At 45.3% G+C, this 16,119-nt stretch overlaps 1 protein-coding gene across 5 annotated transcripts in view; it reads left to right on the top strand.

Annotated features, from left to right (window-relative positions):
* CNTN3 (contactin 3) overlaps nt 1–16,119 on the top strand; it is a 397,708-nt gene that overhangs the window by 87,667 nt on the left and 293,922 nt on the right. For 3 of the 5 annotated variants that reach the window (XM_053297700.1, XM_053297696.1, XM_053297697.1), the window contains exon 2: nt 9,579–9,715. In XM_053297700.1, coding sequence (XP_053153675.1) covers nt 9,661–9,715 — 55 coding nt within the window. In that variant the 5' untranslated portion in view covers nt 9,579–9,660. Of the gene's footprint in view, nt 1–9,578; nt 9,716–16,119 lie in introns of those variants that run through there. The other 2 variants (XM_053297698.1, XM_053297699.1) reach the window with 2 other exon arrangements.

The following is a 16,119-nucleotide window of genomic DNA, read 5'->3' as shown; positions in this document are numbered from 1 at the left end:
GGTGCTGAAGTGGGCTCCCCATTCTCATTGTTGGGGGTGCAGTGGAAAGGCCAGGGGATGGCTGAAGGCAGGTGGGAGAGAAGGAGAAGTGTGCACAGGAGGATATAGGGGAGAAGAGACTCCAGGAGGAGAGAGAGAGAGAAAGAAGGGAGAGGAAGAAAGAAATGGGAAGAGAGAGGGAAGGAGAGAAAGAGAAAGGAGAAGAAGAAAGAAGGGAAGAGAGACAGAGAGAAAGAGAGGGGGAAACTAAGGAGAAGAAAGGGGAGGAGAGAGAGAGAAGGGAGGGGAAGAGAAAGAAGGGCAAACAGAAAGAGGGGAAGAGAGAATGAAAGAGAGAGAGAGAGAGAAACAAAGGAGGGGAAGATAGAAGTGAGAAAGAGAAAGGAAGGGAAAGGGGAAGAGAGGGGGGAAAGCAAGCCTTCAGACTGCATGAAAGTATGAGGACAGGGAGCAATACTGGGTCATGTCAGGTGTAAACTGAAAGGACAGGGTTCATCACCCCACAGGTTGTTTGAGGACTTCTCCTTCCTCCTTTAGTCATGGTCAACTTTACATTAGGGATGTGCAAAACGTTTCGGGCACAGATCGATCTGTGCCTGAAATGAGCAATTTCGGGTGATTCGGGGCCGAACCGAATCATCCCCGATGCCTCCCAATATTTTTTGTGCCCGAGCCGAATCACCCCTGATTCGTGCCCGAAAAATTCGGGTGATTCGGGATGACGTCTCTTTGAATTTCCCGCCTTTTTGCCTCCATTGATTTGAATGCAAAAAGGTCTGATGTGACGTCAGCTCGAATTTCGGGTCCCAGGGGCAAAATAGTGGGGTGGGATGGTAGTGCCTAATGGGTGGAGGCTACCACCCCAATTGCAGGGGAATTGGGCAAAGGGCTGATTTTTGGGAAATTTTTGAAGTTTTAGTGTCTTTGGGGCAGATTGGGGGCGTAGCGTGGGATCTGGGCAAAAAGAGTGGGATGGGGTGGTAGTGCCTAATGGGAGGAGGCTACCACCCCAATTACAGAGTGATTGGGCAGAGGGCTGATTTTTTGGAATTGTTGAGGTTTTTACGTCTTTAAGGTTTTTCTCCATAAAGAAGCATGGAGGTGTCAGCAAATGTATAGCTTCACGTTGGGGGCAAAGGGGTGGCCTAGAGCAGTGTGGGGTTGGTGGTAGTGCCGGGTAGGGGCAAGGAAGCTACCTGAATTTTTTCAAAGGATTTGGGCAGAGGGCTGATTTTTGGTGAATTGTTGAAGTTTACGCGTCTTTAAAGTTTTTCCTCATAAGATATAATGGAGCTTTCAGCAGCCCCATAAATGCACTTTGGGGGTGCTGGGGTGGCCCAGAGTGAGTGGTGGTGTAGTGCACATAGGGTGCCAACCACCCCCATGGGTTTCTAACCCATGGGGTACAGGGTTCTGTTGTTTCTGAGGTACTCTTAGTGTGGATTCTATGATAGCAAATGAGATTTTCAATGAAACACCACGAATCCACTCTAATTTGCTATCATAGAATCCACACTAAGAATACCTCAGAAACAACAGAACCCTGTACCCCATGGGTTAGAAACCCATGGGGGTGGTTGGCACCCTATGTGCACTACACCACCACTCGCTCTGGGCCACCCCAGCACCCCCCAAGTGTACTTATGGGGCTGCTGAAAGCTCCATGTATACCTTATGAGGAAAAAGCTTAAAGACATGTAATCTTCAACAATTTACCAAAAATCAGCCCTCTGCCCAAATCCTTTTTAAAAATTCAGGTAGCTTCCTTGCCCTTACCCGGCACTACCACCAACCCCACACTGCTCTAGGCCACCCCTTTGCCCCCGACGTGAAGCTATACATTTGCTGACACCTCCATGCTTCTTTATGGAGAAAAACCTTAAAGACGTGTAAACTTCAACAATTCCCCCAAAATCAGCCCTCTGCCCAATCACTCTGAAATTGGGGTGGTAGCCTCCACCCATTAGGCACTACCACCCCACCCCACTTTTTTTGCCCAGACCCCACGCTATGCCCCCGAACTGCCCCAAAGACACTAAAACTTCAAAAATCCCCCCAAAATCAGCCCTTTGCCCAATCCCCCTGCAATTGGGGTGGTAGCCTCCACCCATTGGGCACTACTACTCCACCCCACTATTTTGCCCCTGGGACCCGTTTTTCTAACATGAATCGATTCGGATTCGGATTTGGATTTAATCCGAATCCGAACCGAATCAGGGTGATTCGGGTAGCCCATATTCGGGCACAGAACAGAACGGGGGTGATTCGGTTCGGGTCCCGAACCAAATCACCAAAAACCCGAATTGCACACCCCTACTTTACATAGGTCTTTTGCGAGTAAGATCATTTGACTCACTAATCAGCAATTCAAAAGATCAAAACCAGAAATTTATGACACTGAGAAATACAGCAGGGGCTGTGGAGAACAATAAAGTACTAGTGTGCATATGCTCTGCACAAGTAAAGCTAGTTTTAATTTAATATGAGTAGTACAGATAAGTTGAAGGGCTGTAGATGGTCATTTTTTCTTATCTACTCTCAAGTGTCCTGAGATGGTATCTATGCATATGCCTATATTTATGCCAATATTCTATTTATATTGATGCCTATTGATCCTGATGATCTTATATATATTTATGCTTATGAGATAGATAGATAGATAGATAGATAGATAGATAGAGAAAGAAAGAAAGAAAGAAAGAAAGAAAGAGAGAAAGAGTGTCTATGTTCCTATTGGATATTTGTACATTTGCTTTTTCTTCTGCCATTTTTTTAAACCGAGGTATAGTTTTAGTACTGTTTGTTGGGATTTTTCTATAAATTAATGTTTTAAAATAATATATTTATGATTCATTAGTATGTTATATGATATCTGTTCATCTAAAATTGTCAATGCAGGAGAGATACTGGGATAAAGTGATTGATAATTTATTAATGTGTTTGTAAATAATGAGAAATGGAGAAGGACAATACTTGATATGGGGTTTTTCAGATTTAGTGTTTGGATTTGTATGAGTGTGTGTGTGTTAACTGTGCGTAGCAGTTAGTTGATTAATAAGGAATACAATAGCCTAAAACAATATTCTCAGTGCAACCAAATGCTTCTAGCTGGAAAGGTTATGGCTGTTATCTGCAGTTGTGACTTATGTGATTTCTCTGTGGAGTTAGGCCTGAGCTTAGGAAAGCTTGAGCAGGCCTGTTGATGGGATTATGTGTACGCTTTAAAATTCTGGTGTTTGCTTGACTGAACTGTTGTTGCACTGAGAATAGTGTTCTGTGCCATTGCATTCCCATTTTTCCCCTGGATTTGAGAATGAATTTGCATACAGTCCTACATTACTTTCCTTTTATAGGCAGTATACAAGGAAACATGCCACTAGAATTCCAGAGCAGACAGACAAGTTAAAGGAATATTATGATTGGAGGGGACCTCATTCTCTCCTCTGCTTGATATCTTTATTATTTCTTGTTTACACAGTCAGACAGGTGTTATTGACTGGTTTGTTTTATCCAGACATCGAGTCCTTCCCAAGGACCTAGAATGGCTGAATTTTGTCAGTGTTGTTGTTGTAGATATCGTCGCAGAATATAGGCTGTTCCCAGTAAAGTTGCTTTTTGTAATTGGCTGATGGTGATTTCTGTGGCCCCTATGGTGTTGAGGTGCTCTTCAAGGTCTTTTGGAACTGCACCCAGGGTGCCAATTACCACTGGGATTATTTTGGTCTTTTTCTGCCACAGCCTTTCAATTTCAATCTGTAGATCTTTGTATTTGGTGATTTTTTTCTATTTCTTTTTCTTCTATTCTGCTATCCCCTGGTATTGCTATGTCGATTATTTTAACTTGTTTTTCTTTCTTCTCGACTACAGTTATATCTGGTGTATTGTGTGGCAGATGTTTGTCTGTTTGTAGTCGGAAGTCCCATAATATTTTTGACTACTTTCCTTTTATAGGCAGTATACCATGAAACCTGCCACTAGAATTCCAGATGGGACAGACAAGTTAAAGGAATATTATGATTGGATGGGACCGCATTCTCTCCTGTGCTTGATATCTTTTATTATTATTATTATTATTATTATTATTATTATTATTATTATTATTATTTACATTTATAAACCGCCCCATCCAGAGGCTCTGGGCAGTGTACAACAACTTTTAAAAGATATAAAAACACACAATTGAAAACATAGTACAAAAAACAATATAAAAACCATTCACAAACAATTAAAACCATTTAAAACCAATTAAAATATTTTTAAAAACAACAACACTTTATAAGCCTTGGAAGGCCATGCCAAACAAATAAGTTTTTAGGGCTCTCTTAAAGGCCTACATCTTTGCATAAGTTGTATGTTCAGCTTTGTACCATTTCCACATTTAACGTTGGAGGGTGACTTGGCAGTTTCCTGCATTCCAGCTGCCTAGGGCTGCCTGCTCAGGTCTATATAGGCTTCTGCCAGTGGTGGCGGGCCCGCCACCGGCAGGGTCGCCACTGAACGGGCGACACCAAAGGGGGCTGCCCCTTTGGGGGAGCCACTTCGGGGGACAGCGAGGGCGAGGGCCAGGTCTGTTGGCTTTGGTATTTGTATGGGGGGGGGGGAGCATTTAATAGTGGAGCTTCTGTTTTAATTTGTCCTGGGTGAGACAATCTTAGAATGTGTCTGGGCTTAACTGGAGATGAGGAGACAGGGGGCATGTCCACTGTCTGTGGGGCGGCCATTCCGGTTGTGGTGGGGAACAGAAGAAGTAACGTTGGCAGGTCAGCAGGCTGCTACAGGGGAAGGGTACTTGGAAATCTAATAGCTGTTTCCCCTTCTGGCTGTCCTGCCAGCTTATTTGACCTTGGGGAGCAGTGCCGATCGTCCTTGGAACCTCACCTTGCTCCTCTGTAATGCCAGGTCAGTCCAGAACAAATCAGAAACCATCCATGATTTGATTCTGGATGAAGGTGCTGACCTGGTATGTATTACAGAGACCTGGCTGGGGGAGGCTGGGGGCCCAGTGTAGTCCCGGCTTCTTCCTCCAGGCTACTCTGTTGAGGAGTGGGTGAGGGCCCGTGGGCGGGGAGGTGGTGTAGTTGTGGTCAATATGAATAACCTTTCCCTTACCTGGATCCCTGTTAGAGTGTCGGACCATATCGAATGTGTGTACTTAAGTCTGGAGACCAGGGATAGACTGGGAGTTCTGTTGGCGTACCGATCGCCCCGCTGCTCAACAGAGTCCCTAACTGAGCTGACAGACTTGGTCTCGAACTTGGTGTTGGAGTCCGCCAGGCTTGTGGTGCTAGGGGACTTCAATGTTCACTTTGGGACCAATTTGTCCAGGGCGGCTCAGGAGTTCATAGTTGCCATGACGACTATGGGCCTATCTCAAGTGGTCTCGGGACCGACGCACATTGCAGGTCACACGCTTGATTTGGTCTTTCACTCTGATCAGAGTGGTGTTCCGTGGGTGGGGACTCCTGTGATTTCCCCATTGTCATGGTGGACCACCATCTGGTTAAGGTTGGACTCAAAGTCACACCCCACCTTTGCAGGGGCGAGGGACCTATTAGGATGGTCCACCCGAGAAGGTTATTGGATCCAATAGGATTTCAAGAAGCAGCCTTGGAGGGATTTAGTATTGGCTCTGACAGCGATTCTGTTGATGCCCTGGTGGAGAACTGGAACAGCAAACTCACTGGGGCAGTAGACACAATCGCTTCTAAGTGTCCTCTCTGACCGGCTTCAAAATTGGCCCCTTGGTATACAAAAGAACTACGGGAGCTGAAGCAGCGAGGTAGACGACTGGAGCACAAGTGGAGAAAGACTCTGCTTGAATCCGACAGATTGCAACATAGAGCTCATTTGAAGACCTATGCTCAGGCGATACGTGCAGCAAAGAAGTGATTCTTTTCTGCCCATATTGCATCCGCAAGTTTACGTCCAGCAGAGTTATTCAGGGTTGTGAGAGGGCTCGTGAGTGCCCCTTCTCCCTTGAATCAGAATCTGGAACCATCGATTACCCACTGTGATGTATTTTATGAATTCTTTGTGGGGAAAATCTCCATATTCAGGCTGACTTAGACTCCATCTCCACAATTACCTCAGTGTCTGATGTGGAAGTGTCCAGCAACTCCTCTTGTGTGATTAGGTTGGATCAGTTCCAGTTTGTAACTCCTGAGGATGTGGACAAATTGCTTGGAATTGTGCTGCCTACCACCTGCCCTCTTGATCCTTGCCCAACATGGCTTATATTATCTGGCAGGGGGGTTGTTTTAGAAGGCCTGGTAGAGATTATAAATGTGTCTCTGAGGGAAGGTAGAATGCCTCCTTGTCTTAAGGAGGCAATTATTAGACCGCTTCTGAAGGAGCCTACCCTGGATCCCTTGGACTTGATCAACTACAGGCCTGTCTCTTACCTTCCGTGGCTGGGCAAGGTAATTGAGAGGATGGTGGCCCACAGCTCCAGACAGTCTTGGATGAAACTGATTATCTTGACCCATTTCAAACTGGATTTTGGGCTGGCAATGGGGTGGAGACTGCTTTGGTCGGCCTTATGGATGATCTCCAATTGGCAATTGACAGAGGAAGTGTGACTTTGTTGGTCCTTCTGGACCTCTCGGCGACTTTCGATACTATCGACCATATTATCCTTCTGGAGCATCTGAGGGGGTTGGGAGTTGGAGGCACTGCTTTGCAGTGGTTCCGCTCCTACCTCTCGGGCAGGTTCCAGATGGTGTCCCTTGGAGACTGCTGTTCTTCAAAATCAGAACTTTTGTATGGTGTCCCCCAGGGCTCCATACTGTCTCCAATGTTGTTTAATATCTACATGAAACATGTCAGGAGAGATCATCAGGAGATTTGGTGCAGGGTGCTATCAGTATGCTGATGACACCTAAATCTATTTCTCCATGGCAGTGTCATCGGGAGAGGGCATAATCTCCCTAAATGCCTGCCTGGAGTTGGTGATGGGCTGGATGAGGGATAACAAACCGAGACTGAATCCAGCTAAGACGGAGGTACTCATTGTCTGGGGTCAGAACTAAAGAGATGATTTTGATCTGCCTGTACTGGATGGGGTCACACTTCCCCAGAAGGAACAGGTACGCAGTCTATGGGTGCTTCTGGATCCGAACCTCTCCCTGGCATCCCACGTTGAGGCGGTGGCCAGAAGTGCCTTCTATCAGCTTCGGCTGATACGCCAGCTGCGTCCGTTTCTTGAGATGAATGACCTCAAAACAGTGGTACATCTCCTGGTAACCTCCAGACTGGATTACTGTAATGCGCTCTAAGTGGGGCTGCCCTTGTACATAGTCCGGAAACTACAGCTGGTCCAGAATGCGACAGCCAGGCTGATCTCTGGGTCATCTTAGAGAGACCATATAACTCCTGTATTGAAGGAGCTACACTGGCTGCCGATATGTTTCCGGGCAAAATACAAGGTGCTGGTTATCCTATACCATAAAACCCTTTGTTGTGCGCCCGTGCTGCCCGTGCTGCCCGTGCTGCCCGTGCTGCCCGTGCTGCCCGTGCTGCCCGTGCTGCCCGTGCTGCCCGTGCTGCCCGTGCTGCCCGTGTCTTTTTGGGCCGTTCTGGGCATGCGCAGAGCGCATGCACAGATTGGCCCAAAAAGACACAGCCGCCCCAGGCACGGACGGCCATGTTGGCCATGTAAGTGCTGCCGCGGCTGCCGCGGCTGGCCGATTCCTCCTTTCCGGCTCCCCCCCCACATGATTAAGGGCCTAAATGGCCCCCCAAAATTGTGGAGAAGATACGGCCGCCCAGACACGGGCGTCCATGTTGGCCCGAACTGCCCATGCATGTGCTGCCGCGGCCATCCTATTCCTCCTTCTCCGCTCCCCCCCCCACATGATTAAGGGCCTAAATGGCCCAAAAATTGCCACCGCGGCCGCCACCACCAACCGACCACCCACCCTCCCAGCTGGCTGATTCCTTCTTCCCCGCTCCCCCCCAACAAGATTAAGGGCCTAAATGGCCCCAAAAAATGCCCCCACGGCCGCCGCCCGACTGCCCACCCTCCCAGCTGGCCGATTCCTCCTTCCCCGCTCCCCCCTACATGATTAAGGGCCTAAATGGCCCCAAAAAATTGCCCCCGCGGCCGCCACCGACCGACCACCCTCCCAGCTGCCCGATTACTCCTTACCCGGTAAGGAGTCCCTATTCTCAATAGGAGAGAGGAGCTCGCATACAGAGCTCCTCTCTGTGCAAAGCCTCAGCTCGAACTGCCGCTATGGAAGCAAGGACGCAATAGGCGTCCTTTGCAACCAGAACACCAGTTCGAAGAGAGGCTTTGCACAGAGAGGAGCTCTGTATGGCAGACAGACAGACAGACAGAAAAGAAGGAGTGCAGGAGGGAGACAGGACAATAGAGAGAAGAAAAGAAAAGAAGGAATAAGAGAGAAGAGAGAGAAGGGAGAGAAAAGAACAAAATAAACAAGGAGGGAGAAAGGGAAAATAGGAAAGAAAGAAGTAAAGAACGAAGGGAAAAAATAGAAGAAGTGAGGGAGAAAGACAAAACAAAAACAAAAAAACTGCCAGCCCCAAAGAGCGCGCCCATTATCGAAAGAAAAGAGGAAAAGAGAAAGAAAAAGAAAAAAAATGAGAAAAAGTGGAAGAAAGGAAGGAAAAGAGGGAGAGGGAGAGAGAGGAAAGGAAAGAGAGGAAGAGGGAGAGAAAGGGAAAAAAGGGGGCAAGAGAAAGGGAGAAGGAATAAAGGACAACAACAACAACAACAAAAAGGTACTAGCGCCCGTTATTTTAATGGGCTTAAAAATACTAGTAACCTATAAAGCCCTAAATAGTTTGGGCCCTGGGTATTGAAGGGAACGCCTTCTTCGGCATGAACCCCACTGCCCCCTGAGATCTGCTGGAGAGGTCCGTCTGCAGCTGCCACCAGCTCGTCTGGTGGCCACTCAGGGACAGGCCTTCTCCGCTTCTGCCCTGAGGCTTTGGAATGCACTCCCTAGTGAAATAAGAGCCTCCCCATCTCTGACAGCTTTAAAAAAGTCTTTAAAAACACATTTCTTCACCCAGGCTTTTAATTAATGTTGTTTTAATGGTTTTAATGCTGTTTTAATGCTGTTTTAAAATATTATTGTAAGTTTTAAAAATTGTTGTAATGTGTGTGTCTCCCCCCCCTCCCATTTTTGTCTAACGAATGTTTTACTTTGTTTTTATTCTGTTGTAAACTGCCCAGAGACGTAAGTTTTAGGTGGTACAAAAATGTTTTAATGAATAATAACTAAATAAATACAGGACTGCTCATATTGAGCCTTGGGCAGTCATTTGGCATTAGTATCAATGAATGAAGTGGTTTTTGGAACACACTGACCTGTATATTGAAACTACAGCAAGGGCAGCCCTCCCAAAGCGATAAGAATCCTTGATTGCTAGCTGGCATGATGTGTGATACTCTAATTCCAATTATAGATTTTTACCAAGCTTGAATTGAAAAGCAAATTTTGGTGGCTTTGAAGGACTGTCAGTCTGTCATTATTAAAAGTTCATGTGACAGGTAATTTGTTTTTCATGCTGTGAATCATATTATTAAGTTATTTGTGCATTTCATGTTTTAGCAGATTAAAGGTTCTGTGTGGAAGACTAAGTGTACTGTTCATTTGAGACTGGACAAGAACTTCTAACTTCTGGCAGCTGAAGATGGTGTTACTATGGAAACAGATGTTTCTGCTATTCTTTGTTGGCTGCCTTGGAGGTAAGGATATATGTTAATCTATAATTTCTAAATTAGAGCAGCAGCAGAGTAAACTAAAATGTTGGAATAGTAAAACAACTTTTCAGTCCATTAAAATTAAGTGTATATTATACAATTTAAACATTAATGGTGTACTAAAACATCATTTTCCCTGTTCCCCTTATTACATAAAGTTGAACATTTCAAGCAAAATATGAAATGTTTGCAAACTCAGACACAAGAAAGGAGGAGGGAATATTTTTTTTAAAAAATCTGAAAAGGTGGGGGGCACAACCTTGATACATACAATAAAATGAATCCTGATATATTGTGTACATATTTAAAATGTGACAAAGTGTGCAAAGGTGAAAGGTGTGCAGATAAGCAGATTGTGTAAATAAGGGAGCTGTGTAAATAAGTGAACTGTACAAATAAGTTGTTAAAGGTGCAGCAGTTTCACAATTAGTAAATAATTTCTGCACTGCTGAATGGTTGGCTGCTGTGTCAAACCATTTTGAGAATTTGTAATCCTGAACAGAGCTGGATCAAACTCTTTGGTGGAGTTCAGTACTGGTTTTTTTCAAAGTACATGCAATAAGAAACCACTGAAGGATGTTGCCCTAGTGCAAGTCTGTTGTTCCAGCTAGTCTGGAGCTTGCGTTTCAAACTAGTGACAAACTAGCACAATCGTGTTGGTATTTGCACATAAAGGTGCACAACCTGTGGCACACCTCATATGCTTTGCAAGGAATGTTTGTGCAGTAGCGCAAGAGCGCAGTTTCTAATATTTCTATGATTTCATAGAGCTGCACAGTCTTCTTTCATTAGTGCAAGTTTGTTCATTGTGCAAGTACAGCATTAATCAGGATGTCACACTTCCTTTCATACAGCTTTGTGTAATTCAGAATGGGTCAGTTAAGAAACAATGGTGTGAACTTCATTCTGCCTTGGTTGAACTGTTCTCCTCATTCCATTCTCTTAGTGTGAGAGCACTAGGCAACTTTCTCTGTTGATGTCTTTGCCTCCTTGATGTACATAATTTTCTTGTCTCTTTGTACTTTGCCTCCCAGAGGCAAAGTGTGGGGTCCCAACTGTTACCTCCTTGGTCTTTTTTAGTAGAAAGGAAGAAACGAGGGTGAGGCTCTAATTGTCCTTATATCTGGAAGCTTCAGCCATCAAAATGCTTCTCTCTCTCCAGTGTGGTGAGAGGGCAGAATGAAATAGCTTTTTTGTTTCTACACATTCTTCATTCAACAACTGCTCTCTTTTCTAATTGTTCTGATAATGGTTTTTATATACCAAAGGAGGTTGAAGGTTATGAGAGTAGGTCTCTGAAGTGCTCAAGTCTGTTACAAAAAACGGAGAAAAGTCAAGTTACCTGAACTTTATTATTAGGTCAGGTTCACATGAACCACTGCAAGTAAGCAGTAGGGAACCAGAGGTTCCAGGGTTCCCTTCAGATTAACCCCTCTGACAGGATCACAACGTATCTGCTAAGTATGCTTCCGTGTGTCTTGTGTTGTGACACCGCAGTCCCTACGCTGTCAGCAGAGTGCCGTTCACATTTCGGATGCCTTGTTTCGGATTTTATTGCTGCTATTTAGTGCTGATTCAATGAACAAACTGGACTGGGCAGGTGGTTCTACCAAACCAGTTTGCGAACAGATTCGAATTCAAACTGAACAGCGGAAACTGGTTCTGCACACACTGCTACCAAATACATCTTCACTTCAGCAGAACAATATTATGTGATACTAGTTAGGGGTTTGCAAGCCCGCTCGAAATCCAGCCGGCTCGAGCTTGAACTGGCTCAGCTCAAAGGCTTGATCTCGAGCCTATCTGTGCCCAGTTCGGCTTGAGGTTGAGCCAAACCAGCTGAGCTGGTTCAGGCCTGGTTTGAGGGTGGTGGTGGGAGATAAAACTGAGTTTTAAATGTAATGACTTGCTACCACTGAGGGCTCCGGCAGCCCTGGGGGGTGCTGTGGTAGCCATGGGGGGGAGCGTTTCTAGCAGCTCCCTCTTCCCCGCCAGCCTCCCCCCATGTCTCCCTGGGCCAGTTCACTGGTCACTGGCCAGTTCACTGGTCACTGGCCAGTTTGGTCAGTGTTGGGGTCATTTTGGCCCTCTGCATGTGCGTGTTGGCCATTTTTGGGTGAATGCTGGGTGGCAGCAGCAAACTGACATTCTCCACTCAACATTTCTGGATTCAGATGACACAGAAATTGCATTGGGAACTGTCATAACTCCTACCACAGTCAGAGGAAGAGGGGGAGTTCACAGAGTTGAAACTTTGACTGTAAGGGATTCACAGAAGGCTGTCACCATCCACTTTATTTTGATGTGGGACAAATCTTTCTCTCCATATAAGTCCTGGAAGGTAAAGTGGCAAAACCCTCCCTCAAAGGGACTGAGCATTCTTAGGCCCCCAAAGGCATGTGACTAAGGCAGACCCAAACTGGATTGGCTCCATCTCAGAGTCTGCCATCACCAGCTCCTGCAGATACTGCAGAACAGACTGCTCCGCACTGCCACAGGGCTAATTTGGCTCCTCCCATACTCGTGGCAAGGCACCAAGGCAACCTCGTGTGAACCACTGGGTGGAATGCCCAGGCAGAACTGACGGTTGAATTGGTGTTGCCAGGGACACCACACAGCTCACCCAGGAAGCAGTGGTGATGCTGCTGCTGGGGTGAAGTGCACAGAAGTAGGCACTCCAGCACCCTCCTCCTGATTCCAACCCAGCCTCCTCTCCTTAGCTTGTCTAACCACTTGAACCAGGAGGTCCCTCCACCTGGGCAGCTTGTCAGAGATAACAGTGTTGCCCTTCATCCTTGGGTCACATAGGCAGGACAAAATATGATCAGTTGAATGTCCCCAGGTGTTGCTGAGCTGCTCCACCACTCCAGTCCTCAGCCGACCTGCCAGAGTACGTATTTCCCCAGTGGTCAGCAAGTTCTGGACTCACCCATCATCTTCTTCAGGAGAAGAGTGGTGGGCAAAGCCTGGCTCAGTATTGCTGTCTTGGCATACAAGCTGTTTGTGGCAACAAGGCATCGCTAGAGTATCAAGACAACTTTGGAAATTAGCTTTCAGTCTGCATTGGTCAGGTCACACACTCCAATGCCACACCTCCTTGCCAGACCATGGCTAGCTGGTGCTTGCTCCTGCAGGTGCTAGAGCAAGAGAAAGGTGGAGTTCCACTGGGTCTGAACATCCTAAGGGATCAGGTGTTAGGCAGAGCTCATGCTGCCTCACCTGGAGTATCTGCCTAGCCTTCTTGCTCTGGTGGAAGTGCTATCTTGTGGCATTTCTCAAAAAGAGCACCCATGACAGCTGCAGGGCCTTTAGGGGGGAGGTCTTGATGTCACCTGTTTTTAGTCTCTTTGAGGCCAAGTGCATCCATCACAGCCAGGTATAGAGTCTGTGCCATACACTGCAGCTGACGGGCTGTCCTCACCATGTTGGCACCAGTGACCAGGAACATTTGGTGAAGGTTTGCTGCCCGGCCACTGGGTATCCGATGGCCTCTGGCCTTGTGGTCAGTGTCCAGTGGCTCCACATGCAGCAGAGCCCACTTGTGTTTGCTGCATGGGAGTGGCTGGCCATGCCACCACCAGCAGATGTCCTCTATCTCTGCTGCCCCTACCATTGCACCGTGAGGGACAGGAAAGCGGCACACATCTTACTATGGCTAGTCCAAAGATCTGTAGTGACGTGCATGCTGTTGTCGGGTGCTGACCCACTGGTGTCTGGTAGACTGGTCACCTTTTTTTGGGCTGGTCCAGTTTGCGATCAGACCGGTTGAACTGGTCTGGTTCTAATTGAACTTAGTTTGATTTGAACTGCTTTGGCACACTCCTAGTATTTGGAACTTTTGGGGCAAAAATAAAATACATCAAAATTAAACAAACAAACAAACAGACAGACAAACAAACAAATAGTCAGAAGTGGTATTGGCTTCACTTCACACTGTACACATTTTCTCACATAGAGTTTCACCCAGAGTAACATTGTCCTCCCATTAAAACATGTTATATGTGCAGGGGATTTTCGTGATACCCCCTTCTCTCTGCTTCCCTGATGTGGGTCCCTAGTGGGAGGAATAGGGGTAGGAGCATGAAGAATGGGGTTGGGTAAAATCCTTAAATGCATAAAATGTTCTAATGCAAGGTCATTAGTCTGATGAAATTTGATTTCATAACCTAGTGGATATTCTAGGAAATTTATTAAGCTCTATTATGAAGGGGTAAAAAAGAACATTATGTATCAATGCTTGTATATTACAAGATTTTTGCCATCTGGATAATTCATTGTAAGGAGAAGCAGCCCAACTTTCTACAAACCGTGCGGTCTTATCAGTGTTTTTGGTGGGGGTGGGTGGGAAGGTAAAGATGGGTTGTCATTGCAGCTCATATTGATGCATTCAGGCTACATTTTCCATTGGATATTTGTCTTGTTTTTCATTAGGCACTGTTTCTTATGTAAATACAAGCAGTGTATGAATGTCTCTCCTGTGATAAATCACATTTTGGTTTAGCAACAATGTACAAATTATTTATAGTATAACAAATGAATCCTTATAACTGGGAGCAAAAAAGTTTGTTGTCTGAGGATGTCTTAGGCAGTTCTTCTGGCTAAGGACACATACTGAAGTTTGTGTAATACAAATTAGTAGCCTGCTGATCATCGTGCCTTGCAGTCAGAGGCTGAAATTCATACTAATACTGTATGTTAATACTAATACTAATTCATACTAATACTACATACTAATAGTGCAACAAACAAAAGTTACACACATGCAAGATGGTTGCATAGCTGCATGGATGCTCAAAGTGATGCATTGTGCAATCATTTGCGATCTTGACATGCTTGCATAAGAAGGACAGAACTTCCAGTTGTGTCATGTGTTGTGCAACCTGTTGTGCAACTTGTCATCTTCCACTAGTGCAAAGACTACTCTGGAACAGGTGTTCCTTTCTTTACACAATGTCCTTGTGCTAAATCATTAAGCTAGCTCAACAGCATGATACTAATGCAACAGTAGGTTGGATATAGGCCATGATGTGGGTGCCTGCTTCTAACACAGGTTGACCACCCTGTTGTGCCAGTGCAATACTAGTTTGGAATACATGCTCTTGACTTAGCAGAACTAGCTAATACAATATCCTTGCACTAGCACATGTTTACAGAAGTGCAGCATTAGTCTGGATGCAAGCTGTTGTGCTCAAAGAAGGATAAAACAGTGTTTTATCTATGCTTTCATAGAATACTTAAAATGCAGAATCTAATTATGGATTGTTCGTCCAGAGTAAAGTTCATAGTTTTTCCAGAATAATTACGACAGAACACAAGGGTAGATGTTGATTATGCAGGTTTAGATTTCTAATGTGTTCATATATAAAGTGTTTGATAGTGCTTCCCCCCAATTTGAAACTCTCGGTCATGATGCCAGGAAAGGCCATTTTGTGTTATTTTTGATGTTTGTCTCCAAGAAGTTTGCTTCTCTCCATTCCCTCAGTTTGGGTATTTGGTGTAAGAGCTTTATGAAACAGAAATTGAAGAGAAAAAGCACATTTGTTGGTGATGCCTTTCATTTAGGAACATAGGAAACTGCCATATACTGAGTCAGACCATTGGTCTATCTAGCTCAGTATTGTCTTCACAGACTGGCAGTGGCTTCTCCAAGGCTGCAGGCAGGAATCTCTCTCAGACCCCTCTTGGAGAAGCCAGGGAGCCAGGGAGGGAACTTGAAACCTTCTGCTCTTCCAAGAGCGGCTTCATCCCCTGAAGGGAATATCTTGCAGTGCTTACACATCAAGTCTCCCATTCATATGTAACCAGGGCAGACCCTGCTTAGCTATGGAGACAAGTCATGCTTGCTGTCAAAAGACCAGCTCTCCTCAAACCTTTAACAAGCTTTCATGTCAAATCCTCAAACTGCTTTGGGGAGTAAATATCACTTTGTGGGCATCATGGAGGCTCCATCTGAGAGGCAAAGCCTTTTCACGTGTGACCTTCATTTCATTTATGTAAGGTATAATTCAGAGCCTTGATTTGATGTTAAATGGCAGTTGAAATTTGGCTTTGCTTTCATCTCTTTCAGATCTTTTTAAGGATATTAATGAATATCCTTTATGTTATAAATACCATATATTGAGTTGCAAAGTGGCAATTAACACTGTGTGCTGCTGCTGTTTCCTATGATGACTTTTGACATTGTCTTTTTAAAAACCTATTAATTTAATATCCTCCCACTTAATCCTACTGCTGCTTAAAGCATATTCTAATATAGGACCAATAAACATGCCAAATGCCTGACTTAATTTCTTTAAGTGTAGTTTTCCTTTAGCATTTATCTATTGGCACAGTTATTTACAAATGCCTTAGTATTTTGCTTCATCTTGGTTTTTCCTTCTCTTAACTAG

Source organism: Hemicordylus capensis, chromosome 2 (genome assembly GCF_027244095.1).
Source record: "Hemicordylus capensis ecotype Gifberg chromosome 2, rHemCap1.1.pri, whole genome shotgun sequence".
Classification (NCBI taxonomy): Eukaryota; Metazoa; Chordata; class Lepidosauria; order Squamata; family Cordylidae; genus Hemicordylus; species Hemicordylus capensis.
This window is presented reverse-complemented; position numbering and strand designations above follow the sequence as displayed.